At 44.0% G+C, this 27,172-nt stretch overlaps 4 protein-coding genes across 4 annotated transcripts; all 4 read left to right on the top strand.

Moving 5' to 3' along the window:
• Positions 1 to 1,261: 1,261 nt before the first annotated feature.
• On the top strand, positions 1,262 to 5,594 carry panx2 (pannexin 2; the record flags this gene model as incomplete). The annotated part of the gene is made up of 5 exons (XM_079162964.1): positions 1,262 to 1,490; positions 2,857 to 3,971; positions 4,209 to 4,344; positions 4,685 to 4,870; positions 5,239 to 5,594. 5 exons carry the CDS (start codon positions 1,262 to 1,264, stop codon positions 5,592 to 5,594), a joined length of 2,022 nt encoding a protein of 673 aa, XP_079019090.1.
• Positions 5,595 to 7,416: 1,822 nt separating this feature from the next.
• trabd (TraB domain containing) lies at positions 7,417 to 15,792 on the top strand (the record flags this gene model as incomplete). The annotated part of the gene is given in 11 exon segments (XM_079162965.1): positions 7,417 to 7,455; positions 7,457 to 7,505; positions 8,155 to 8,195; positions 8,406 to 8,472; positions 10,290 to 10,456; positions 10,788 to 10,928; positions 11,261 to 11,371; positions 11,799 to 11,938; positions 12,713 to 12,885; positions 13,381 to 13,477; positions 13,569 to 15,792. Coding segments are annotated over 11 exon segments (1,209 nt in total). The 3' UTR covers positions 13,753 to 15,792.
• A 585-nt stretch (positions 15,793 to 16,377) lies between these two features.
• selenoo1 (selenoprotein O1) lies at positions 16,378 to 21,969 on the top strand. The gene is made up of 9 exons (XM_079162963.1): positions 16,378 to 17,033; positions 17,292 to 17,495; positions 17,604 to 17,781; positions 18,165 to 18,295; positions 18,427 to 18,704; positions 18,840 to 19,008; positions 19,699 to 19,884; positions 20,151 to 20,307; positions 20,598 to 21,969. The coding sequence occupies exons 1-9, from the start codon at positions 16,480 to 16,482 to the stop codon at positions 20,808 to 20,810; spliced, it is 2,070 nt and encodes a 689-aa protein (XP_079019089.1). The 5' UTR covers positions 16,378 to 16,479; the 3' UTR covers positions 20,811 to 21,969.
• A 596-nt stretch (positions 21,970 to 22,565) lies between these two features.
• On the top strand, positions 22,566 to 27,172 carry mapk12a (mitogen-activated protein kinase 12a). The gene is made up of 12 exons (XM_079162966.1): positions 22,566 to 22,806; positions 23,599 to 23,728; positions 23,935 to 23,993; positions 24,153 to 24,264; positions 24,369 to 24,398; positions 24,605 to 24,652; positions 24,890 to 25,004; positions 25,605 to 25,676; positions 25,859 to 25,938; positions 26,061 to 26,139; positions 26,229 to 26,402; positions 26,499 to 27,172. The coding sequence occupies exons 1-12, from the start codon at positions 22,688 to 22,690 to the stop codon at positions 26,564 to 26,566; spliced, it is 1,086 nt and encodes a 361-aa protein (XP_079019092.1). The 5' UTR covers positions 22,566 to 22,687; the 3' UTR covers positions 26,567 to 27,172.

Genomic DNA, 27,172 nt, shown 5'->3' with positions numbered 1-27,172 from the left:
CCTGGATTGGAGCGCTTGGCTTTTAAGAATTTCACAGATGTGTGTTTTTGCATCATAAGAGGACATTTAGAGGAGAGCAGAGGGAGCACTGGGGAGGGAAAGTAAAGGGGGAAGAAGGAGAGCGAGAGGTTGAGGAAGGGCTGATGTATATACACACTCCTCACCGAGGACATTTACATAACTTTCAAGTCAAATGAGCAAGCAGCAGGCGCAAATTTACTGCACAAGCATATGCATGCTCATGTATGTACTCACACGAGACATCCCGCTGACTAGAGTGTGAGCTCACCTGACATCCCAGAGTGAACATGCTGTTCCACAGAGATAATGACCACCAGGAGTCCAGAGACGGGCCGGGGATGAATTGTGGAATAGCATAGTCAGTGTATATAGGTTGTTAATTTCTCAACACAAACAGAGCATTTGTCAAAACCACAGAATAAATTCAGTTTTTTTGTGAATTCCAGGTTCACAAAAAAAAACAGGAAATAAATTTGCCCTTTAGTGTCCTTGCTCGATCAAAGGCAAACACCCCCTTACGATGTGACCACATTCACACACTCCACTGGTCACAGAGGGAGGGTTAGTCGTCCTCAGCTACATGACTGCGCTATACAGGATGATGAACGGGGACACAGAGGTGTGAGACAATTCTAATTCACAATATGGCTTATTTGAAGATGGTTGTACTAATTACCTATTGTGTATATGTTCCCAGATATGGCATTTTGTACCACGCTGTACGATTTAACATACTGTCCCGTCCTAACTGGTTATCTTTTCTTTCAGGAAAGGATTGGTCAGAGCTTCTCCTGTCCGAAGCCTGTGTAACAACTCTTCAGCCAGCAGTCCCTCTCCCTGGGGATCACAAGGACGCCTCCTAAGCTCAGCCCATTCTTCAACCTGCCACACAGAGAGTAGGGACTGAGGCCGGGCGCTGTAGAAATGTGGCAAAACAAAGGGATGTACATTACAGAAGCCGAGCGAGGAGAGTGCTTCTGAACGCCATGGTTGTTCTTCTAAAAGACAGGAGCTGTGGGAAACTGTAACTGTAAAACCCAAAGCTCTGAACGCAGACTTAACACAATATGACCTGCTGCTTTTCCACACATGGTGACAGAGGCTGAAGTTGGCCACACATTTCTCTGTGTGTGTGCAAGTGTATCACACTGTGTTGAGGAGTATTTAACTTCAGCGGGGAGGGCCTGGTCTCCTCTCCAGTCCAGAGGGAGGTTGTAGTGCGCTCCCTTTGTGTTTCCGGATGCAGAACATCCTCGATCAAAACTTAGACATGGCCACGGCTCTACTCGCCGGTGAGAAGCTGAAGGAGCTGATCCTGCCGGGTTCCTCTCAGGATGAGAGGGGCGGGCTGCTGGCCGGCCTCATGGTGCAGCTCAAACTGGAGTTGCCCTTTGATCGGGTTGTCACTATAGGGACGGTCATCATCCCCATCCTGCTGGTCACCCTAGTCTTCACAAGGAACTTTGCAGGTGAGACTTCTGCCACTAGAGGGGGTTAATTGCAACAGTAAACTGTCAAAGCGGCAGCAGCATCTGTATATTTCGAGTTGGCCATGCAGTGCTTTTGTGTCTTCTGTGACAGACAGTGATAAGAAGAGATGTAAGCAGATTAGGCAAGGAAGGAAAAGGAGCATTTACAAGTGGATCACAGGAGCAGACAGAGAAAGCTAGAGAGGGCTAGAAAGGCTAGAGGCCGACTGGAGATAGGAGGGGGAAGAGGAAGGTTACAGGGCGGCTGTGATGGGAGAGACGTTAGTTCACTGCTGAGTCAGGCTCTCTGCATAGCAGCAATAACCATCTGGGACTGAGCGTTTGAATCCAGCAGCAGAAAAAAAGTGGGTGTTTAGACAAGTTCTTCAGTGTTTCCTCACTACTGTGTTTTATTATGATATTTAGGGATTTGCCAAACACATTTTGAATGACTCAGCATCCTGCCCTCTGTGACTGGAACAAACTGATATCGCTGCACATATTGTCCTGATAACCAGGAACATAAAAGATTACTAGCTAACTTTTAAAAATGTCTTTTTCTAATAGTTTTCAGTACACATGATGAGTTTATTTAGACAGCAAGTGTGTCCTTTGTGAGTTCAAAAGATTAAAGTAGAGCAGCTGCAGCCTTGAACCAGATAGAACTGATAGAGAACAACTTTGACAGGAAGAAGTGCTCTCACTTCCTCTATCTGAGCCAGACAGATATTCTTTAAAAAAGTGTTATCAGAGACACGCAGCTCTTTGGGCTGAACAGATGAATATGCAAGATTCTCTGAGATACGACGTTGATAAAAAAAAGAATGAAACAGATCACATAGATGAAAAACGTTTGCTAGGAAATGTGAATATGTTGCATTTAACACAAAATCCCCATTTTAACTATCATCTTAAGCACTGTGAAATGCAGGTGAGCACTAGCGTTAACTCTGTTTTGAACATCTGTTGCACTATGCAGTTACTAAATGGTTACATTTTGACCTACAGTATTCAGCGTAGTTGTGTGTATGCAGCTTTACAGTACAATGAAGGATTGCAACAGATATTTCAGGTATGTGTTCCTCCTTTCCCTTTCAAATAAGTGCTGTAGATCAAATTGTTAAACTGGGGGATTTGTTTCAACCCGTCTGTTTGTCTGACCTCATCTGTTTTCATATTGCCAGATCTTGCCAATAAAACGTCATAGTTGATAGGAGTGATGAGTGGAATTCTGAAACTAAGACCCAGGATATAGCATTGTAGCATTCTTCTGTCAGAGAATATACTCAATTTATATTATGAGCTACAATCATCCAAATGTTACAGTAATGTTTGGGCTGACTCTTTCTATCTGTACTTTCCTCAGAGGAGTCCATATACTGTTACACACCACACAACTTCACCAGAGACCAGGCTCTATATGCAAGAGGCTACTGCTGGACGGAGCTGCGGGATGCTATGCCTGGCGTGGAGTCTCACCTTTGGCCTTCACTCTTTGAACACAAGTTCCTGCCCTATGCCCTGCTGGCCTTCGCTGGAATCATGTACATTCCTGCTTTGGCCTGGGAGTTCCTTGCCTCTACGCGGCTCACTTCAGAGCTCAATTTCCTGCTTCAAGAGATTGATAACTGCTATCATCGAGCCGCTGAGGGCCGAGCCCCAAAGATCGAGAAGCAGATCCAGTCCAAAGGACCTGGCATAACTGAGCGAGAGAGGAGGGAGATCATAGAGAACGCAGAGAAGGAGAAAAGCCCCGAGCAGAACCTGTTCGAGAAATATTTGGAGAGACGGGGCGAAAGTAACTTTCTGGCTAAGCTATACCTGGGACGCCACCTGGCTATTATCTGCCTCAGTTCTATCCCCATTTCCTACCTGAGCGCCTACTATGCCCGCCAAAGGCAGAATGAGTTCACCTGTGCGCTGGGTGAGCCGCCAGACATTAGCAGCTACTACGAGCTGAAGCTCAGGGTCAACTGTAAGCTGCCTGCTGTGCAGCTGCAGCGCATCATGGCTGCAGTAGATATCTCTCTGCTCTGCACCATGAATCTCATCATCCTGGTTAATTTGCTGCACCTGTTTGTGGTGCGCAAGTCCAACTTTGTATTTGACAAGCTGCACAAAGTGGGTATTAAAACACGGCGCCGCTGGCAGAAGTCTCAGTTCTGTGACATCAACATCCTGGCCATGTTCTGCAACGAGAACAGGGACCACATCAAGTCGCTCAACCGGCTGGACTTCATCACCAATGAGAGTGACCTCATGTATGACAATGTGGTCAGGCAGCTGTTGGCTGCGCTCGCACAGTCCAATCATGACGCTACACCCACTGTGAGGGACTCTGGGATACAAACACTCGATCCTAACATGGACCCCTCTGATCTTGGAGTGGGAGAGATGGCCGGGGAGCCGCTGGTCATCAAACGGCCCCGCAAAAAGATGAAATGGATCTCGGGCTCAAATCCTCTTCCTCAGTCGTTCAAGGTAAGGCCTGAGTTGCAATTTACCAACATTTATTCAGCATTCAATGCTAGCAGAGGACAAAACATTCTACTGTACTCTTGAAACTACAATAACTTGTTAACTGCAGCGCAGCAGTTCATATGAACACGGACTTCCATAAAGGCCTCTTTCTCTAAAGAGGCAAAGGAAGTGGCCCTCTACTGAAGTTTAAGCTGTGACATATTGACTTGTATTTGCATTTTTCTGTCCTTCGTAAAGGAACCTCTTACCCTGACACGTCTGGAAAATAACACCAAGGCTGAAAAACCCAAACCAGTCAGAAGAAAGACAGTGGCAGACAGCTTCATTGCACCACTTCTGGATACCAAGAGCACACAATATCCTGCAATAAAAGGTATCTACTTCTATAAATAGTAAGTATGTGAAAATGTTTATTTCAAGCTGTGCTCATCAAAATTCCTATATTAGCAATGGATCAAATGTATTATGTGAAAGGGATCGCTCGTAGTGACAGACCCACAGACAGTTATCATCAAACTCTGCAGTTCCTCTCAGCTTTAACGAACTTTAAAACCAAAACAATTAGCGTCTTTCAGCTAATTGCTTTTGGTTTTACGGCCCGCAACTCAGCTTTCAGCTTTCTGTGTTGTTTCCAGAAGCACACTTTTTTGGATGACATGTTTTTTTTCTGTTTTGTTCTCCTTTTAAGTCAGACTGTTCATTTTGAATCGTAGATTTGAGTGGGATGGAGAAAAAGCACACTCGCAACTTCTCTCTGGACGTCCACCCGTACATGCTGACCATTCGTAAGCCCAAGGTGGAGGCCACAACCGCGGAGCCTCTTCCTTCAGAGCACAACATGGATACAGTATACCTTGAAGGCACACACACTATTGTTCACGTGTCTGGTGCCATTACAGGTATGTCTGATCTCTCCATCACACTTGCTTTTTTCTGGTTCAGGGTTGAATTCATCACATTTTACTGGTCAAATATGAAAGGAATTAGTATGCAGCTCCCCATCTCATAGTTGTACCTTGCATATGCCTGCAACCACAGCCTGGTCCAGACAATGGGTATGATGTTTGTGACATGTTGTTATATTTGGTAGATTGCCTAATGAATATTGCTAATGCTGCCTTCCGTGATGGCCAATCAGTCTTAGCATGCAAAATGTGCTCACCCTTGAGGGTATGAGTATAGATGTTTTTTTAGAAGGGCTGAGCTGCCCATACTTCTTCACTGAACAATTAGATGATCTCCTCTACTTTCCTTCTTGTCGCTTCAGAAACGAAGGTTTGCTCTCCAGAATCGACCAACACTGCCTTTGCTACGATGACACTACCCACCACGACTTACGTAAATGGCTTGAGCCCGAACCCTCCCTCCAGCGAGGACCCCCTCAGTCCCAAGTCCTCTCCTCCTCTTCCTCCTCTTCCTCCTCTTCCTTCTCCACCTCCTCCAAGGGAGCCTCCCACCCAAATGGAAAACCCTGAGTGTGACCCACCACCCCTTACTAGAGCGCCTACACACCAGCTGCTGAGTATACATCATACTCTCTTTGAGGAAGAAGAGGATGAAGAGCACCGCAGGGACAGACTGGCAGAGAGACCCGGGGAGCTCATCGCTGCTGGGGAATGTTGAAGGAGGAGAAGAAGAGGGACACTTACACCACACTCTGCACACATGACCACCATGTCAATCACAGCTGTCGACAGCCACCTCTACTCTTTAACTCACACACTTCTGTGATGGGTGGATTGGACCGTGAGGAAATGACATTGGAACCCTCGTCGTAAAAGCAAGCGGGCTCAACTTTTTAGATAGGAAAATTACTCAGTGAGGATAAGACAAACGTTTGTGTGTTTGACAATGTTGACCAGAGTATTGCTGTAGGTTACGATGTCACATTCATGTCTCAGGATGACTGTGTACAGCTAAACAGCCTCCAATGAAACCAGCAGTGATTCAACAGGGTGCTACAGTGCAGGGTCAAACAGCTATACTAAAAAAAAGGCTTAATGAAAGGATGAGAGATGAATGAGCGTTCTAAAAAGAATTAAAAAAAAGATACACACTTTACAGATGCATATCTGCAAATAAGCCTGCATTATAGCTTCAAACTAAATGTATTTAAAGCACATATGATAGCGCTTAGTCCCTTTATCCCAATAGCCAAGTAGAAAGGTAGCTCACGCAATACAGTTGAGATCTGCACAATTAATATGCAAAAGATCACAATATATTTGTGGCAATAATGTATGCGCTTGCAGCATCATATTTCACAGAACGCTATACATGTATAGACACTGTATATGATGTGTTTGTGGGGTGTTACAAGCAAATATAGCACACGTATCATGGCTTTGACATTTCCATTTCACCATTGATTAGGAACGTGTAGCAGATCTTGACTCGACTATCTGCACGTCATTAATAACAGGTAAATTGGCATATTATATAAAGGAGCAGCAGAAGAACAGAAGGTGGGCTGTGAGGTGACGTGCAACTACAATATTGCTCAGAGAAGCTGACAGATTTATCCAGATATCTAAGACAGAAATGCAGCTCCAATGAACGGAGCTGGACTCAAAGTATGTGACTTTTTGTGTTCTGCTGTGATGTGAAGTGATGAGAAGATGTTAAATCATGCCTCACTGGAAGGTTTATTACATGACGACTAAGCTTTTGATAGCCATCTCCGACACAATCTCAACTTCTTTCGGTAGTTCTGTCTTGTCTCACAATGTGCCAATATCTGCTCTAAGAAGGAATTAATAGTTTGAATAGTTGGTCTGTTATTTGTAGTAGAAACCAAGCCATTAAGGTATGTCAGCACTTTTCACAGGGAAAGAGTGGACAGGGGGATGGGGGTCTACCACAACCTCTCCATACGCATTTCTTGCAGCTGCATACACGATTACAGCAATTTCATTAAAGGAACACTGCACTGACGTACACCAATATGACATCTACTGTAGAAGACATTAGTACTGTGGTTCAGGGGCTTACCTACATGATCGGTAGCCCTATACTATACTCGTCTTTTTTTCTGGGGCATTCAGTAATCATACACTTTTTTCCCATTACACCAATTATCTTTTAGTGGGGATAGCAAATTATCCACCTCATTGTCATGACACAGGTTGGCACAAACTCCCCTCGTTGGACTGCTCAAGCACACTAAATGCATCCAAAAGCACTTTAAGACTTGTAGCACGAGTGTGTGTGAGAGCATGTTATATGTTGAAACACAACTCTGCTTATAACCGATTTTCTGTGTAGATTTGAACATTGAGACAGTAAAGGACGTAAAGGATCTGTGACAGTCTAGTGGAAACGTGGAGAAAAGAGTCCAGACTTTGATTGTACTGTGTGAAATGTTATAACAGAAAGTGATTAAAAAACATTTTCACTTTAAAAATAAATGTGCGTGTCCCAGCGATCGTGTACTACATGCACCAGAATGCACTGCGGCTGTCAGATTCAGCCGAGCACTGTAATGCTACTGCTGTACTGGCGTGGAGCACACTGACATACGGGCAGGCTTGCTCAGTAAGTTTTGGATATTTTTTTTTAGACAACTATTGTGTATGTTACCAAACATCTTGTACCTGATAATGGCGGCATTTGTTGTCGTGAAACCGTTTCAACGTGTATGATTTGACGACATTCTTACCGGACTTGCTAGCTTACATTAGCTTGAATTAGCTGTTATCATCATCCGGTAGCTAGCCAGACCGATGAGTCCACAGGAAACGCTCAGTGTTCGGCAGTGCTGTACCTGAAAGTTACGTTAGCCCTGGCAAGTTACTTCTTATTCAGTTGTGCAAAACTCTTGTGTTGCTAACATTTAGTCGTAATAATGGCCTCGTCGGAGATATCATTCCTCTTCGATTTTACAGTTAATACATTAGTGACATTCGCTACTTTTCCCATTAACGGTGTATGTAGTGCCTCAATTGTTTGCTACGGTTAGACCTCACACGTAAAGCAACGTCAGCAGTCAACAACGCTGCGCTACAGCTAGCTGTGTCCGTGAACGTCTCACAGTAGCGCTACAGCTAGCTGTGTCCGTGAACGTCTCACAGTAGCGCTACAGATAGCTGCGTCTGTGAACGTCTCACTGTAGCGCTACAGCTAGCTGTGTCCGTGAACGTCTCATTGTAACACATGTCTGCATCCTGCTCTCTGTCACACGCAGCTTTCAGTGCTTCAAACATGGATCAAGACAACAATTCAGAGGTTTGTAACCCCTACAATACGTTATCCTGCAGTTAGTTCGTTTTTTTCAAACATTGCAATTTTAACTAGCCCTGAGTTTTACATCACTATGTGAAATCAGCCCGCTTTTCTCAAACTGGCTCGATTTAGACAGGAATAATCTCTTAGTCGTGCACTGATGTAAATATGCCCCCTGTCTAAGATATAGTTTGGTGTTTTTATGTCTGACAGGATGAGTCAGTCGGCCCATCGGAGGACCCATCAGAAGAGGAACTGCCTAGTCTACCTGCAGGGCTCTGTAGGTGTTTTTAATTACAGTGTGTATGCTGAAAGACCTCTTTGATTGTTTAGCATGTCATGTCGCTGTTACGCAAACGTCAATATTATTCACAATATAAGTCATTGCAGCAGCCTTTTTTTATATTGTCATTTCTAATTTAAATAGTACATGCATGTTACAGTAAATGGAAATCTTACAAGAGCATATGCCCTAATGCTCTGACATGATACCTACTGGAGCAATGGTAGATGATCTTCTCGTAATCACATATGCAGTTTATTCCAGATGCGACTGAATGTGCTAATGGTTTTGTCACTGTCCTCACTAATAGACTTTTTCCCATTTTTACAGTTCCACAGACTATGGGGGAAAAAAAATCTCTTTTATACTTTTCTGGTGTGCATGTAGTCCCTAGAGTTCTCTTTAAGTGTAACAGATGTAACTTAACTCTTGTTATGTGTACTAGGACGTGAATTGCAACAACTATAGCTAATGCGTTCAAGCAATTATTTCTGGAAGATTTTAATTTAGATAAATGTCTGTTAAATCACTATCTATCACATAATGAGGTAGCACAACGGTGATTGATCCTACATCAACTACAGACAATGAAACTTTAAAAACAAGTGAATGTGAGAACCAAAATAAATAGGGCGGCCGATTGTTTCTATTTTCACATTGTGGTTTCTCGTGATCGCCAGTAAGTGATCTGAGTTTTGAAAGTTTTTAAGTAGCAGAGTTAAAGTTAAGTGATTATTTATAAAGGACTGTGAACATTTAATTCAAAATAACAAAATATTAAAAACTTAATAGCAATGTCAACGTTTCTATTCAAACGTCGGCTCCCTTTTTAAAAGTGTGTGCGTCATTGCTTGGTGCGACAATATACCAGCATCATGTTCTGTCTTAATGTTCTCTTTATGTCACAATTCAAATTCATGTCCGACCACAACAAGGGCTGTACCTAATAGTTTGAAGCTTCATTCATAACATTGACATTCAAATTGAATTATTATTAATAACTTACAGAAACTCTCTTCCCCTTTCTCTGTCACTGCCGCTGTGTCTCGGGTCCCTCACCAAAAGTCAAAATCTATTGAAAAAACAGATTCACAACATGTTTTCATGCTTGGTGCAGGGAGGCTCCACCTGTTTTAACAGGGCAGTCTAGCAGCAGTCTTAAAGCACCATAAGTATTGTAGTCTTTTTTTTTTATCAGGTTGATAACGTCAGTAAATATAATGTAAGACATTCGAAGCTAAATTCAAAAGCCACAATAGAAGCTTCAGATAAGAAAATATTAAAAAAAAGACATTTGACACAACCATAACTGTGCTTTAACTACTCAGAGCTATGTTTTGATGTTTAGGCATATAGAGAACGGAGATGCGAGGAGTCAGGTCCATGGAAAAAAGGCAGCAAACTGGTTTATAATTAAGGAATCCGAATTTACTCATGCTGATTAACCGGGCTCAGTGGGCGGACGTGCTGCTCCACCAGAAACATCTCTAAATGCACAGTAGGGCGCTGATTCTAGAGATTATTTGATAACATCATAATTCTGATGATAGTAAGTTAGTTAAGATTGCCTTCATATCAAATATCAGCTTCGGAAAAACCAATCATCGGTCATCTCTTCAGTCGTCGATATATTCAGCTACGGCTTAAGTGCCACCAAGTAGTTCAACTTGTAACTAAGTAAAATATAATACAATTCAAAGTTGCTTAAAAATATCCTTAATATTTCATATTCTTACAGTAAGACATCAAGCACTATAGTCGTTCTGCTGTATTTGTGTGTCCCTTTAATAACTGTCTCTGTTGTTTCTGTGTAGCGGACGGTGAAGCAATGGAGCTGCTTTGGCAGTTGCGATCCCAGCGCCGCCAGTCGTCCCCCGAGCTCCCAGAGACGGTGACCCGTCTTACTGCCCCCGATGGCAGCCTCCTGTACCTGGTGGGCACTGCCCACTTCAGTGACAGCAGTAAAAAGGACGTGGCCACGGTGAGCCAAAGACAATTTACAACAGGATTTGTACAGCGGACTCAGCCAGTTACAGCCTCTTTAAAATGTGATATGCTGTGAAATAGTGGTGTAACTCTCTGAATGTGGAGAAGCGCTGTAGAGTAGCACCTTTTGAAGATTAGTTGGCACCATCTGTATATGCTTTAAATACAAGACTGGCATTCCTCTTTTGCCAAGCATAATCCTGTCTTTTCTTCCACAGTGATGATGTAGATTTTTGTTTGTCTTTACTTCCTTCCTCACTGCTCATTTGTCTCTTTCTTACCCTCTTGTGCTTTCTTGTTCCGTGTCTGTCACTTGTCCCACACAGATGATCCGCGCTGTGCAGCCAGACGTTGTGGTGGTGGAGCTGTGCCAGTACAGGGTGTCGATGCTTAAGATGGACGAGATTACGCTGCTGAGGGAAGCCAAAGACATCAACCTGGACAAGGTTCAGCAGGCCATTAAACAGGTCAGGCGTCCAGGATGATGGGAATTACCAATGTGTGAAAAGCAGCGAGAGCAAATACAGCTAAGAAAGGACCGTATATTCTGAATAAGGCAGTAATGGTGGTGTTTTGATATTTGAACCAGCTTTTGTCCTATGATGGGGAGAAACAGTGAAGCGGATCTCTCATTGTTAATGGGGAAAATAATGATGCACAAGCAGGATTAAGTGTCAAAGCTTTAAGTCTGTGCACTTGTTTATGTAAGCATGCATAAACCCACAGAATGTGCTCTGCTGTCAATGTATTTAAATTCTTTCTGTGAATGCTTGTTTTGTTCCTGTCCTGTGTTTGTTAGAACGGGCTGATGTCTGGCCTCATGCAGATTCTCCTGCTCAAAGTTTCAGCTCACATCACAGAGCAACTGGGCATGGCTCCTGGAGGAGAGTTTAGGGAGGCCTTCAAAGAGGTAAATCACACACAAAACTAACATTAACATTGTGCTTGCAAGATTCAAGTCGGTAACTATAGCGTGCGGTTGACAAACAGTAAATGTAATCTGACAGTGTGTTAAACAAAGAGCCATGTCACTGTTCCCGAACCACTTTCAATATTTTCACAAACACAAGAGAGGCCGCAGCCTGACGTAGCGAGTTGGAAAGCGAATGGCGTGCGAGACGATCGCTTCTATGTGTCGTTAAGTTCCAGCGTATTCATTTAAAAGGGTGAACAGACACTTTAACTGGAACTACTTAGCTGCTGTCCATTATCAGTAATTAATTGACACCCTGCAGCCAATCAGAGTCAAGTCTTCACCCAAAACCATGTACGGATGCTGGATATAAGTTTCAGTTTATTTCATTCTGTTTTTTATTCTTATTTTTCTTTCCACACAGGCTGGACAAGTGCCGTTCTGTAAGTTTCACCTTGGGGACCGGCCGATCCCTGTGACGTTCAAGCGAGCCATTGCGGCTCTCAGTCTGTGGCAGAAGGCCCGTCTGGCGTGGGGTCTTTGCTTTCTGTCGGATCCAATCAGGTACAAGTTCACCGTCGTCCCTTTACGTCACACCACGCTGTGTCGTCAGACTGTCTTTCTCAATATCTATGCACAACGTGATCGGTATGCACGAGGAAATGTGGGGGTGTTGTTGTTGTAGTGGGAGCAAACATTTGAGCTCTGAGCAATTGTAGCTGCATTCATAGCTGTCTTGTGTGTTCTGTGTAGAGCCAGGGCTTGTGCGCCCACACACTTTACAGAGTACGTGCAACTCTGCCAATTTGTTAAACTGACAGCGTCTTTGAAATCTGACTTGAAGCTTTTTGCATAAAGTGATGTGTCTATCTTTTAACATCCATTAGATTGAGCCTGTTACATTCTCTGATGTATAAAACGGAGAGCTAAACTGAATATGTGCTTGAAAGTATGTTTTTAAAAAGTCAATTTTCTGCCCACTCTACAGCTGTGCCCCCGGGTTGATAATGCTGTCAAAAGCTCCTCTAAAGCTCCTGATATGTGTTCATTTTGCATTAAAGGGCAGTAAAAAGAGACACAAATTATAAATATTTAAGAATAAGTGTTGTGTACACCTTTTATAGACACTTTTTAATAGTGGATGCAAAAACAAATGCTTAAAGAACATAAATGCAAACTGAAATGGGATTTTGAAAGAAATAATACAGACTTCATTCGGCCCATTTCACTGTTTGTTTGTTCCTCATTCTTTACTTAATACTGTGTGAACAGAAACAAATGTCTTCCCCTTTCCTGTGTGGCTACCAACGATGGATGGACTGTTTGTCGTGTTTTCAGTAAAGAAGACGTAGAGAAGTGTAAACAGAAGGACCTGCTGGAACAGACCATGTCGGAGATGATCGGCGAGTTCCCCGCTCTCCACCAGACCATCGTGGCTGAAAGAGACATCTACCTCACGCACACGCTCCGCCAGGCTACACGCTGTGTGGAGGCCCCCCGTACTGCTCAGAGTGCGTATGCAACTGTTGAATTGAACATTTAAATTGTTTGAATTGTATTGTTCTTTTTTTTTTTTTTTTATTACGTTTTTTTCCCCCTAACAAGACATGTCGACCTGCTGTGTATATCTGTCATCACATTTCTTACTAAATTCTTGCGTAATTAACCAACCGGTAATGACAGCGTGGTTTGAATGTTACAGAGACTGATAATGAAAATGCTGAGTCATATTGTGTTCATAACTTATTTTCACAGAAACCGTGTGATATTTTTTCCCTGTTTTACTGAGTTTAAAAACCAATGTTTGCATTCATGGTGAGACCACATCAATTGATGCTCCGTGAATCGTGTCGTTTATGCTCAGCGGAGCATTTTGTCGGGATCATTTACACTGAAATCCATCCCTAAAGCATTGGATGATTCATTTCTTAGTCGAGAGAGATGACCCGTGGTTTCATACGTGTTTCAGAGCATGTGGTTTATGTAACCGAATATTTCCTTTGTAGAAGTGCCTGCTGTGGTGGTGGGAGTCGTCGGGATGGGTCACGTCCCCGGCATAGAGAGAAACTGGGAGAAGCAGCTCAACATAAATGAAATCATGAGGTGAGTTCAGGACGTAATGGAAACATTCTTGAACTGTGTCTGGACCATCCCACAGCTGCTCAGTGTGTCTGTCTGTCTGTCTCTTCCTCAGTGTTGCACCTCCCTCCCGTTTTGGCTGGGTGTTGCGCACGGTCATAAAGGGCGTCATGGCGGGAGTGCTGGGATACGCCTGCTACCGTGCTGGAGGGACTTTAGGTCGAGCCCTCCTGTCTTCACCTACAGTCCAATCTTTACTGGAGACTATGCGGCCACCCGCTGCTCTCAGCCAACAGTGACACGACCTCTGACCTTTTGAAACAATGCATTTTTCACCAATAGCCTTAAAAACAGGAGGTGAGGCTGGAGGAATGGTTTCACCAGCCCACACTATGAACTAACAAGGATTTCAGGGGGTCAAGAGCCTCCCACCCCGCCGCATATGATGTCCCTGCAGGGCTGTACTGCCAAAGAAACCATGACAGTACTCTTCGCTTTCTTCCACATTTTGTGCAAATCCTGCATTTTGTAAGGTTTACAAATGCCAATAATTTCTTTTGAATAGATTTACAACCTTACCTTTTTTTTTTAAATGATTTCATTTTTATTTGACAAGTATCATCAGAATCATCTTCAGTCACGTGCGCTGATGCGACTGAACCATTTTCCAAGAGGCACACTTTTCTAACGCTGTCTCTTTATTCCTTCCTCCTCTCTGGTGCCTGACAGCAATTTTGGCAACTAGTCCATTTCAAGTCCAGCACTTTATAACAGAGTCTTGTACTGTACATGCAGCTTATGGATGGGGAGAAGAAGTCAGTCACTATACTCATAAATACAATCTAGGAGTAATCTTGGTGCATAGAGTGACCCTCATGGTGTGAGATAAATGTGCGGGGAAAAAGAAATCATCTTCTTAATTCTTGAAAAATCTACTATTTGAAATAAGACACAAGTGTTCCCCATGTGCACGGTGCTGTCCACGTCAACAGAAGAGTGCCTCATGTTGCAGCAGGAAGGGCCGATAAAATAAGCATATGCATCTTACACCAAATGGTCAATGCAATTTTCTAATATTCTGTCTTTATATCATTACGATGGACCTTTTTTATATATAAATACTGTTGCCCTTAAAATAGCCCATCTACTTTGTGTTGTGTTGGCTTCCGTTGAGAAGACGCCATAGCCCCCTCATTTTATGATCGTTCATACTTTCAACAGGATGATTGACAGGCTTAAGTGTGCCTCAGGACGAGCAAAGCATTTGTCTATTTGATTGTACCTCCAGTATAACGCAGCCTCACAGATTGGCTTGAAGTGGCTCCATCTGTGAGTAAGTTGTTCATACTTGAACCAAAAAATATGCATCTTGTACAGAAAGACATCTCTTGAGAACATCTGTAATTCAGCGCACCAGCTGTTTGTACTTTTATGATGTGTGCGCGTTATCACTTGCCAGTTGGATTGTTGAATGAGATAGAGATGATAGAAATGAAATTGGTTTGTTTCCTTCTCATTGAGTATTGAACTTGACTGTAATGATTTCTCAGTGGAACTTTGTTGTGGACTTGTTTTGATTACTGTGAAAGAAACGGAGAGTTTAGGTTGGTCTGTTTGAAGGTAAAGCCTTACACTGCTATCACTGCTGCCTTTGACCCTCAGATTACCAACTCTGACCTGTATTCATAGTGCAGAGCTTCTTATTGCACGTTTAAAAAAAGAAAATGGTAAGACATTCCTGGAGCTTTATGTGGAAGATGACCCAATAAATCAAATCGTCTGAACAAAGCGTTAACAAGGTTGCAAGGGGATAAACCAACATATTTTCCAAGTATTCCTAATATTTTCTTTTAAGTGATTTTATGCACGGTACTGGAATGATTTAGATGTATTTAAAAGAGCTATGACAGTAGATCGTTTGCTGTCTTTCGTTTGTGAAATGGTCCAATGGACTCGTATGGGACTTGAGTAAAAGAAGCATTGCTACATATAATTAAGTCATCTACACATTAAACTAACTCAGATAAACTGTCTTCCAATTGATAAATCATGTATCTTGCTTTAGAGATGAGGATACTGGGAACAGATGTAGTCATGACTCTATCCCTCAGCCGTATGATGCATTCAAACTTTGTGTCTGTGTCCCGCCCACGTTATGTCCAAAGGTTTGTTCTATTGTATGTTGGAGAATTGCCAAGAGAAAACTGAATGAATGCCTGTATTTACTGTGGGATTTCTTTCCCTGTGTCCGTGTGTGGTATTGTCATTGTTACCAAATGTTAAATCCTAACTTCTGTAATGAATTATAAAACAGTTTTCAGTAAAGATAAACTCTATTTACCTCACAAATGTTGCTTTTTTCTTAAAAAAAACCTGTTGCATTATATTAACTACCAAGATTTGAATGCACTCAATGATGATTACATTTCCTGGAGTCCAGTTATTTCATTTGATTACAATGCTGTATGTTTTGGTTGATTTCAGATAATATAGAACTTTATTAATCTGGAAGTACATTTTGTGACGGAGCTTGATCAAAGATTACGACAGAAGAATTGGAAAAACAATTGAGGGGAAAATATAAATGTATATAAACAATAGAGTAATAAGTGTTAAGTGTACAGCAATAATAAGTAAATAAGAGTAAGATGAATTTAGTAAAATAAACTAAAATAGGAAAAAGTAAATTAGAACAAGAATAGAAACGAGTACAAATATAAAGAAACTAACTCCAGTGGCTAAGAAAACTAACATGATATAAAGAATAGAAAAAGTGCACGTTATGTGATGTGATATTTAATCAAGTAATGACGATACAAATATTATCTCAACCTTGTTGACTTAGTTTGATATTGATTTTAGTGTCGGCCCGAATGGTTCCGTGTTCACTGCGTGTGTCCGGACAAATAAGGATGTAACACAGTCTGTCTCGGAAACATCCGCTAAAGTTAGCAGGATTATAAAAGCGTGACTACATTGTAACTGCGCCAGTGAACATAAACAAGCAGGCAGATGGCCCTGTTTGGATGGCTTATTTAGGACCTCGGCTCGGACAGTCACGCATCTTTGTCCCCGGTGTGTCCGCCTTCAGACTCCTCGGTACGGTCGGGATGGCCGACATGGGTCTGGCGATGAGCCGTTCCCCGCTGGAGCGGCTCGACTTTGACAACGTCGCCCTCAAGAAACTCCCTGTGGACTCGTCCGAGGAGCCGGGGGTGCGTCAGGTGAATGGAGCGTGCTTCTCCCGGGTGAAGCCACAGCCGCTGACCAAGCCCCGGTTCGTGGCTGTGTCACACGAAGCCCTGGCGCTGCTGGGGCTCAGCGGAGAGGAGGTCATGAACGATCCGCTCGGGCCGGAGTACCTCAGCGGATCCAGAGTCATGCCTGGATCCCAGCCCGCTGCTCACTGCTACTGCGGCCACCAGTTCGGACAGTTCGCCGGGCAGCTGGGCGACGGCGCGGCCTGCTACCTGGGGGAGGTGAAGGTGCCACCCGGCCAAGATCCCGAACTGCTGCGGGAAAACCCGAGCGGTCGGTGGGAGATTCAGGTGAAAGGAGCTGGGTCGACTCCTTATTCCAGGTACAAGGGTTTGTTGTTTGTGTAGTTTTAGCAGGATTCATTTTCTTATACTCAGAGATGTGAAACCATGGAGAAAGACTTTGATTCCCTTCTTTTTTTTAATTTAAAGCTATAAGCCTACAGATCATTTAAAGGTGCAGATGTGGTTGAAGGCGATCACTAGAGTTAAACGGGATTGTTAACCTTTGACACAGTTGATATGTGCAACTTAATTCTATCTGGATACCGTTCTTTATGATGTTATTCTGTCCTCCATAGACAAGCTGATGGCCGTAAGGTCCTGCGCTCCAGCATAAGAGAGTTCCTGTGCAGCGAGGTGATGTACTTCCTGGGTGTTCCCACCACCAGAGCAGGCTCCGTAGTGACCTCCGACAGCCGGGTCGTACGAGACGTCTACTACAGCGGGAATCCTCGCCATGAGAGATGCTCTGTGGTCGTCCGTATTGCCCCCACCTTCCTCAGGTGAGTGCCGATTGTATCCCACTCTCATCTACCGTGGACGCGTGAGCTCCTCAAGATACACACACACACACGAGAGTCGTTTGTCTCAGTTGTGCGCTCTCTGTGCAGGTTCGGATCCTTTGAGATCTTCAAGCGGGCCGACGAGCACACGGGCCGCCAGGGTCCCAGCTATGGACGGGATGAGATCCGAGGCCAGATGATGGATTACGTCATTGAGACGTTTTACCCTGACATCCAGCAGAATCACCCAGAGAGGGTGGAGAGGAACGTGGCTTTCTTCAGAGAGGTCAGGGCGCACGATTCGCACGACATACAAATCTCAGCCGGTGAAACGGCTCTTGAGTAATGACTGTAATAAAGGCTTGCACGTTTTCCAACGCATACTCGAATCAGCAGGTAACAGATTCAAGGTCTGACGTTACAGGTCGGAGCCAAGAACATTTGGATCCTCTTACCCTGTTAAGCTGACTGCCTGTGCTGAGTCACTGTGACATCGGCTCAATATGAGATTAAGACTTTAACACGGGAATTAAACTCTGGAGAGAGACTTTTCCTCATCTTATTAGTAGGAATCGCAGCGTTCATACTCCCCATGTGTTGTTTTCAGATGTTTCTGGAGATACAGAACAACCCTCTAATGTCAGATTACTGTCTTGTCGCTGTCTGTAGGTGATGCTCCGCACGGCTCGTCTCGTGGCTCAGTGGCAGTGTGTGGGTTTCTGCCATGGAGTCCTGAACACGGACAACATGAGCATCCTGGGACTCACGCTGGACTATGGTCCTTATGGCTTTATGGACAGGTCAGTGTTTTAGCCAATAGGTCTGATTGAACAGTCATTATGTTGTTATTTAATAGTCCTCATCATACAGGTGGAGTAGGTGGAAATGATTGTGAAACAGTAATCATAAGACCCAACTTCATCCCTCTCAGGTTTGATCCAGATTTCATCTGCAACGCCTCCGACAACTCCGGCCGATACTCCTACCAGGCCCAGCCAGCTATCTGCAGGTGGAACCTGGTGAAGCTGGCGGAGGCGCTTGCTCCAGAGCTGCCACCGGACCGGGCTGAGGCCGTTATGGACGAGTACCTGGATCTGTATAACGGCTTCTACCTCGAGAGCATGAGGAAGAAGCTGGGCTTACTGAAGAAGGACGAGCCAGAGGATGAGCTCCTGATCACGGAGCTGCTGCAGACCATGCACAACACAGGTGGGGGTGGAGTCGTCTCCTCTAGTGAGAGGCAAAGAGTTTGAGAATACAATTCGTACTGAATATAAAACAAATGTAATAGTCACTGTCTGGTGCCGCATCAATGTTGTAACCTTTCCTGTTTCTCTCCTGCAGGTTCTGACTTCACCAACACCTTCCGTAGCTTGAGTCAGATTTCCTGTCCCACTGAGGGGGGAAGTGAAGGAGAAGAGGAGCTTGTGAGGAAAGCCACAGACCTCCTGCTGGAGCAGCGTGCCTCCTTAGAGGAGCTCAAGGCTGCAAACAAACCCACTATGGATACACGGTGAGCTAGCCATGCATGCTGCATGTTTTATAAACACACTGTGTTTTGTCTATTTCATACCATCACAGAAGAAGAATATTAATGTTTACTGTACTGTAGATGTTCACGGGTACCAGAAAATGAATGGTACGATTTGTACACCTTGTCGACAAAACTTGTATATGATGAACAAAAGAAGTACGGTAATGTTGCCATGATTTAATTGAGCACATATATAAGAAAAGCTCAATTATTATAAATGATGTTCATACTGTCCAACATTTTTGTTTTGTTTGGTGTGATGCACATTGTAGCCTCCGGGTGCCGCTAGTGGGGCTTTATATTATTGGTCTTGTGTATACTATGTGACTATATATTATCACCATCATTACTATATTAACGTATAATCAGTTCAACATGTCTGAAAACAACATTAACTGAGTCTTTGGTCAGTTCAGGGCAGCGGTAAAAGCTGTAATGACAACTTAGAGTAATGAGAGTAACACCTTTAAACCTGTTCTCTGACTTCCTGCATGAACTTGTATTCCTGTGCATGTAAACAGTCGGGGGACCAATCGTGTCTTTGTTTTGTTCATCTTGTTCCCTCCGATTCTCCGTATTGTATCGAACAACAGTTAGAACCTGGATATATTTTTCTCCAACATGCCAATAAATCATGTAACCATTGTGTTTTCTGTCTGCTGACGACAGCGAGCTGGCGATGCTGCTCTCTATGGCTCAGAGCAACCCGGCACTGTTCCAGATGATCTCAGACAGGACGTCAATTGCGAGGCAGTTAGACAAACTCGGCAAACTGAAAGACCTGATGGAGACCAGCCAGGAAGAGCTGAAAACCCAACAGGCGGAGGAGTGGAGCCGCTGGATCACACGCTACAGGTGAGATATGGGGTGATTTCATGGGTGGATAAAGGGAGGAAGGCAAGATATAGGAAAAGGAAAAGATGAGGAGGAAAAACAGCTGTCACATATAACAAGAGGTAGAGGGTGGAGGGACTGCATGGACCGGATAAGAGCTTTGTGGGTGGATGGTCATGGGTGGAAGTGTGACTGATAAAGGGAGCTGACAGACAGAAAGAAGAGGAAATGGGGCGTTGAGTCTGCCATTGCTCAGACTGAGCGTTTTGCGTTACCCCTTTCCACAGGAAGCGTCTGGCTCGGGAGCTAGAAGGCCAGAGTGATGTGCAGGCCGCGCAGGAGGAGAGGGTGAGGGTGATGGACAGCACCAACCCTCGCGTGGTGCTCAGGAACTACATCGCCCAGAATGCAATTGAGGCTGCTGAGAATGGAGACTTCTCTGAGGTCAGTCTTGGACTTAAACTTTTGTACAACTGAATGTCAATTTATCATAACCTTATATTAATTTGGACTGTTGTGCATCTGAGGTAGAGAAGTCATTCAAATGTTACCAGAAGAAGTTTCTGCAGCGGTTTTTTTTTTGTTGCATTGAGAGCGGTTTCAAAGCAGCAAAACTAAGATTTGAATGCACTCAAGTTACAAACTCAATTCCCTTTTGTTGTCTTCATTTTCAGTGTTTCACTTTCAGGGTGTGTTTACCTGCTCTCACTTCTCGCTTCCTCTCTGTGCTGCAGGTCCAGCGAGTCCTCAAGGTTCTGGAGAAGCCTTTCTCTCAGCAGCCAGGTCTGGAGCTACCCGCGTGGGTGGGTGGTGGCGCCGAGGCCTCCAAACAAGGAGATGAAGGAGAGGACCAACAGCAGGAGGCGGCCTCTACGTCCACAGCCAGAAACCCTGTTCCCTATGACAGCAGGCCCCCAGCTTGGGCCCATGAAATCTGTGTCACATGATCTTCGTAATAACTTCCCTGATTGTTTTGCTTTCCTGCCGAAAAAGATAAGAGAGTTTATTGGTCTTTTAGTTCATATTTGTTTGTTCTTTTATTTTACGTCCCTTCCACAGCTCTCCATTACTTCGGCAGGCAGCGTCAGGGAAGTTAGCATGAGGCACGACACCACATAGGCTACCGAGCTGAACCAAAGCAGACAGGCGGTGGGTTAAATTTAGGGGTACAAATGCATAGAGATACAAATATGATGTTGCCACATATCTGAAATGTGCCATGAAATGGCTTTGAAGTGATTAATTGCCTCCATTGCTGCTTAAAACAACATCAGAAGTGACTTGATGAGTAAATTGATAGATGAGGAGTTTTTTTTTTAAGGTGGATTTCTTTTAAATCTCCTTGAATGCACGATGCATTAGGATAACTGGCACACAACAAAAGATGGCAGAAGAAATACATCCAAAGACATTTTGAGAAAGACATTATTCTTTTGACTTTACAAAGAAGCCCCTCAGCTCGTCCCCTGTCTGCTTGGTGTTTGACTAGCTATTAATGACGACTCAGACAACAAGTCCTACAGTGACCTGTCTGACTCTGACAAACTGTGAGGTGCCACCTCAACATATACCAAATAATGTGTGTGTGAGAGAGAAAAGATGATGATGATTTTGGGCATGTATTTGGGTGAATGGGAGTGATTGCCGCAGTAGAGAAACACACAATACTGTTTATTCTCCTGTAATATAAATAATTGCCTTTTGCCTCCGTCATAGCACCACTTTATAGGCATAGAGCCGCAACCATAACTTACCACTTTTGTTACCCAACATGTAAAGTAAGCAGCGATATTAAACAGTGAATCTAGAGTCCAGCAAAGGAAAGATGGGAACTGTTTAAATGTGGCTATTTTAGTTGGGTTATGAAAAGATTTATTTCACCTGTGATGCCTCAGCACTAATAACATGCCGTACTTGAAACATGATCCATTTGTTAGTTTGGCCAATACATGTATATTAGTTGTCAAAATCGGACTATTAAAACTTAACATTCGCACAAAAAGTGGCAGAATTGACATGAAAGGAAATCGTTTCAAAGTTGTATATTTCCTAATAAATATGGACTGTATGGTTGATCGCTTCCTAATAAACTGAGCAGTCAATAGACGTCATGTCCTCTTTGTGCCAAGTGCATACCTGCCATAGCTGCCTTTTCATTCCGTGAACTCAACTCCACCTCCACATTTCTGTGTTGCCTAACATTATACTTGTTGTTGCCATTAGATTGCTCCACTCTGGTAACAGACACACTGTAAACTCGTCCTCTTTGTGTAAATGCCATACAGGCCGAGCTGATACAATCTGTCTTTATAACACGAAGGTGTCCTTGACTCATTAACAGTCGAGCGTTCCTCCGAACCACATAGTTGTGTTTCTGCAGCCCAGGGTGTCAGTAATGCTCATGTCCCAGCAAGTCTCAGACATTTGCTTCCCTGCTCGTTCTCAAAGAGCAGAGGAACTCCGCATACACAGTACACCTTGCCATTTAAAGGCCAGCGCTTATTAACAACTCTTTCAGGTTGCTATATCCAAACTGCGCGCACCTACCAACGCATTACAAAGTAATGTCAGCTTAGTTCCCGTATTACTCACATTCCAGTCTCCTTTCCACCTTTAATTGTAGGCCTCCCGCGGGACTCGGGAGTGGCTTTTTTGTGACCTCAGGGTGCGCCCTCAGCGGCTGACACGCAGAGCTGCGCAATGATCGAGGGTGAGAGAGCATAGGTGGGATCTGGAACAATGGGTGTGTAGCGACGAAAGAGACACAACAGCCAAAGAAGAACCTCTCCTGGACGTTTCGTTTGATTTTTGTTTCATAAAAAGGATGTCCAAGCGAATCAGACCCGGCTATTACCGCCAAGACGTCAACAAAACCTCATGGGAAGTACCGGAGCGGTACCGGGAGCTGAAGCAGGTGGGGACCGGGGCGTACGGGACTGTATGGTAAGTGGATTCTGCCAAACTCGGGGAGATATAGACACAACACTGGTCGCGCAGCGGGTTTACGGGGGAGCACGGTGACAAAGAACGCGATCGGAACAGATGGTGCCGTCCAGGCAGCCGCACGGTGCCGCGGCCAAACAAAAGAAAAAGTGTGTGCGCTCCGCTGAACACATGCTGTTTCACTTCCTTATATGATGGAGTAACAATTGCAGCCATAGCTTCGCCTCGCGGCAATCACCCATGTCACGCGTAGTGACACGGATGGCTCTTTGAGAACTAGGTGCGCTCGCTCACCCAAGTTCTGTCGACGCATAACAATGAGGAGCAGCTATATTAAGCCACCTTGTGCGTGTCGCAGCATGCGGCCCCTTTGTTATTAACTCTGTGGGCGGGCACTAAACTGCCCGGACTGACTCAATGCAACTTAATAACACATGAACAACTCTCAAAAAGAAAGTGTGGTCGGATACGAAGTGGAGATGCAGCCGCCTGCCTACAGCCATCACTGCTGGAGTACAGACATGGGACGTACCGTGGCATATGAGTACTGGGGATGGGTGAGGGGGCTGCGGGGGGGGGGGGGGGGGGGGGGGGGGGGGGGGGGAGAGATGGGTAAATACACGTTTGGGCATTCCTGATCAGAAGGAAGATCTGCAGTTACACATCAGATCAGGGGACGGAAGTGTGTCGCCCTGATCACAGCAAAGTTCCTACTATTTGCTTATTGTTTCCTCATACTGGTCGTGTTGCAGAACAGCTGATGTTCTGATTGTATTGTGTTGTCGCCCTCAGCTCAGCAGTGGACTCCAGAACAGGAACCAAAGTGGCAATCAAGAAGCTGTACAGGCCTTTCCAGTCGGAGCTCTTCGCCAAGCGGGCCTACAGGGAGCTGAGGCTTCTCAAACACATGAAACATGAAAATGTGAGCGTCAGCATGATCGTTAGTTATGTGGTCCAGGCCCGCAGGGATGCACATCTATTTCTGATTACATTAGTGCACTTTTACAGTTCAGACGTGATGACGTTTTTGACAAGCAAAGCAGCTTAAAATGTAACTAGAGCATGCAGCATTTATTTGTTAAGAATGGACCAAAAGTGTAATAGATGGTCTATTTCTGTCTGGTACAGGTGATCGGCCTGTTTGATGTTTTCACTGCTGACCTCTCTCTGGACAGATTCCATGATTTGTAAGTGCTCTTTTTGCTTCCGCCACAGCAGCAGGACAGTATTGATCTATATATACAGTATCTATTTGTTTTTAGTGCACAGCTTTTCGCGAAATGATTTCAAAGTTGCATCCGGTTGGGAGTTTCCCCCCCACTCATAACCTTTACTTCTTCCTCAAGTTATCTGGTGATGCCGTTCATGGGGACAGATCTGGGGAAGCTGATGAAGCTGCAGAAGCTGTCGGAAGAGAAAATTCAGTATTTGGTTTATCAAATGCTCAAAGGGCTCAAGGTGGAGTACTCTCCTTTGATTGTTGATTGTGGGCAATTTATTACTTTACTACCTGAGTTTATTGGTTCTGTTGATTAAATCCCTGTCGTATTCTTTTATTACAGTATATTCATTCTGCTGGAATAATTCACAGGGTAAGTTGTTTGTTGTATTTCCACCATGTATGTGTGGGATAAAGATTGCGTTCAAACATTGTTATCACATTTTAACAGGAGCTGGTTCTTCCTGTTTACGAACTTATGCCCTCACCATTTTATTACACGACTGGATTTTAGTTTCCTCTTGCTGCTTTGGTACAGACTCACAGTCATAGTTGGTCTTTTCACACGGGTATTTGCAGGACCTCAAACCAGGAAATCTCGCCATCAACCAAGACTGTGAACTCAAGGTACAGTTGTACACATCCTGATAACACAAACACCCATCCTGTGCCTTCATCTCAAGATATTTAATTTGATGGAGTTACAGTTTAAAATGGACAATCCATAACTATAAAAATCATTAACGCATTGCCCAGAGTGTCATATCCAGAATGTCTTTTAACCAGGCTTGCTTCATCATTATAAGTAAGATGTTAATGCCGCTGTGTCTAACCCGACATGTGTTTCATTTTGCGTTCTGTCAGATCTTGGACTTTGGTTTGGCGCGGCAGACAGACAGCGAGATGACGGGGTACGTGGTGACTCGCTGGTACAGAGCCCCAGAGGTCATCCTGAGCTGGATGCACTACACGCAGACTGGTAATGAAGAGCTAATTAAAGGGAGAAAAAGCCCTGACATCTTTCATCAATGTGTGGTCATGTTCAGTGCTCCCCATTAGCACTGCGTTAGTTGTTTTAGTCGTTCTCACTTGCCCTCAGCTTCGGGCTTCTGCTTCAGCTAGTGATTTACTACATTTCCCAGAATGACATTTACATCCCCTAGGGTTTTGTTGCTTTGCTTCTTTATTTAAAGATGATGTGCACATGCATTCTAGTACATCGAGGCTACAGTCAGTCAAGACAATAACACTTTTTCCTCGTTTCAAAGATAGATTTATCTGTGTGATTGTGAACAGTGAGTCTATTTCATTGTAAATATGTTTGAAAAATAACTCTTTGTTTTAAAGTGGTTGGATGTGGTGTTAAAAAAGATCTTTGTTAATTTGAGTCAGATGGTAATATTACGTATTTCCCACTAGGTGGTGGTCTCTTAACACTTTACCTTCTGTTGCAGGTGCTTTGTTAGGGAATGCATGCATCTTTAGCTGCTGGTCACTAGCCCACAATGTCTTGTAATTATATGTTGCTTAAGATTGTAACAAAACATCTGAAAAGTGTTGTTTTCTGCTTCTTTCTCAGTGGATATTTGGTCCGTGGGCTGCATCATGGCGGAGATGCTGCAAGGAAAACCCCTTTTTAAAGGCAGCGACCGTATCCTTTTACCTCACTGACCCTTTTCCACAGAAATTCATAACAGCAATTCTTGGCAAATTCATGGCGCTGAAAGTAGGAGTGTAGTTCTTGGCAGGGTCAAGTAAAATTGTACAATTATCTGAAATACTTATCTTGTAAACGTGAGTAGTCACATTTGACCCTTGACCCCCGTTCTTCAGACCTAAATCAGCTGACTGAGATCATGAAGCTCACAGGAACACCGACTCAGGAGTTTGCATCAAAACTAGAATCTGACGACGTGAGTTCAGACACGTATAGAAACTTAGGAATACACTCTACTAAATTTTAGGAATTGGAAGCACAATCGGGCAAAATCTGTGGCTTTGTGCTGCATTAAAATTGGCTAATTTCTTTTCTTAGGCCAAAGGCTACATCAAAAGCCTTCAAAAAGTGGAGAAGAAAGACCTTCAGAATGTGTTTTCTACAACTAATCCACAAGGTAAGATGTGCTCCGCCTGGCCAATTGATGCATTTTTCAGTTTGACAGTCAAACTGAGATTTGACTTTCCGTTTCCCCTCTTTCGTCAGCCGTGTCCGTGCTGGAGCGCATGTTATTGTTGGATCCGGAGAGCAGGTTAACCGCTGCAGACGCTCTCATGCTGCCTTACTTCACTGAGTTCAGAGAACCAGAGGACGAGACGGTAGCACAGCCGTATGACCACTCGTTAGACAACACGGACCAGTCCTTGGACCAGTGGAAACGTAAGGATGAAGGGGAGGAGGAGCTGTGAAGGGGAAAGGAACAAGAGGAAATGAGCTGTTACGTTTTAATGATCAGTGGTATGCTTCTTTCTTTAGGTCACACCTTCACAGAAATCTTGACCTTTAAACCAGTTGTGCCAGATTCCAAGGAAACCGCTCTGTAAGAGGAGGTGCAGCGCGGGACCAGGATAAACTATCATGTCTTTTTTAAAATCTTGAGCTCAACTGGGAGAACTCTTTGATCACAAGGCTCTGTGAATGCCTGTGGACCCAGTTCACAATTCTCTTTTAATTCTCTATCATGTTGGTCCGTCCAGTAGCTTTCTTCCTGACTTTAGCATGAGACCTTTCCATCATGTCCTACAGTGCTGAGGATGATAGTTCAGTTGCTGTAAGTCAGGTATTAATATTCTTTCATAAGTAACTAGGTTATCATGGAATTATGGGGTGTATTACTTCAGTTACTTAGTTTTAATTTCACTTCAGTGGTACATATATGTTGTGTGAGGGTTTTATTTTTAGACGACCTACTGATGTAATGTGAAGTAGACTACATGTCCTTAACAGACATTTAATTGGCATTAGTTGGACGTCCTTGTGTGCGTGCATCTGTGTGTGCGTGTGTGTGTGCGTGTGTGTGTGTGTGTGTGTGTGTCTAGCCTACATGTCTGCTCTGACCTCGTTATTCCTCCCAGTGGCCTTAAGATAACGAGAAAACAAAAACACTGCCCAGGTGCTGATTATTATCATTAAAGACTCTCCAATTACGA

The sequence above is a fragment of the Pholis gunnellus genome (genome assembly GCF_910591455.1).
Source record: "Pholis gunnellus genome assembly, chromosome: 7".
Classification (NCBI taxonomy): domain Eukaryota; kingdom Metazoa; phylum Chordata; class Actinopteri; order Perciformes; family Pholidae; genus Pholis; species Pholis gunnellus.
Note: the sequence above shows the minus strand (reverse complement) of the source record. Positions and strands in the feature narration are given on the sequence as shown.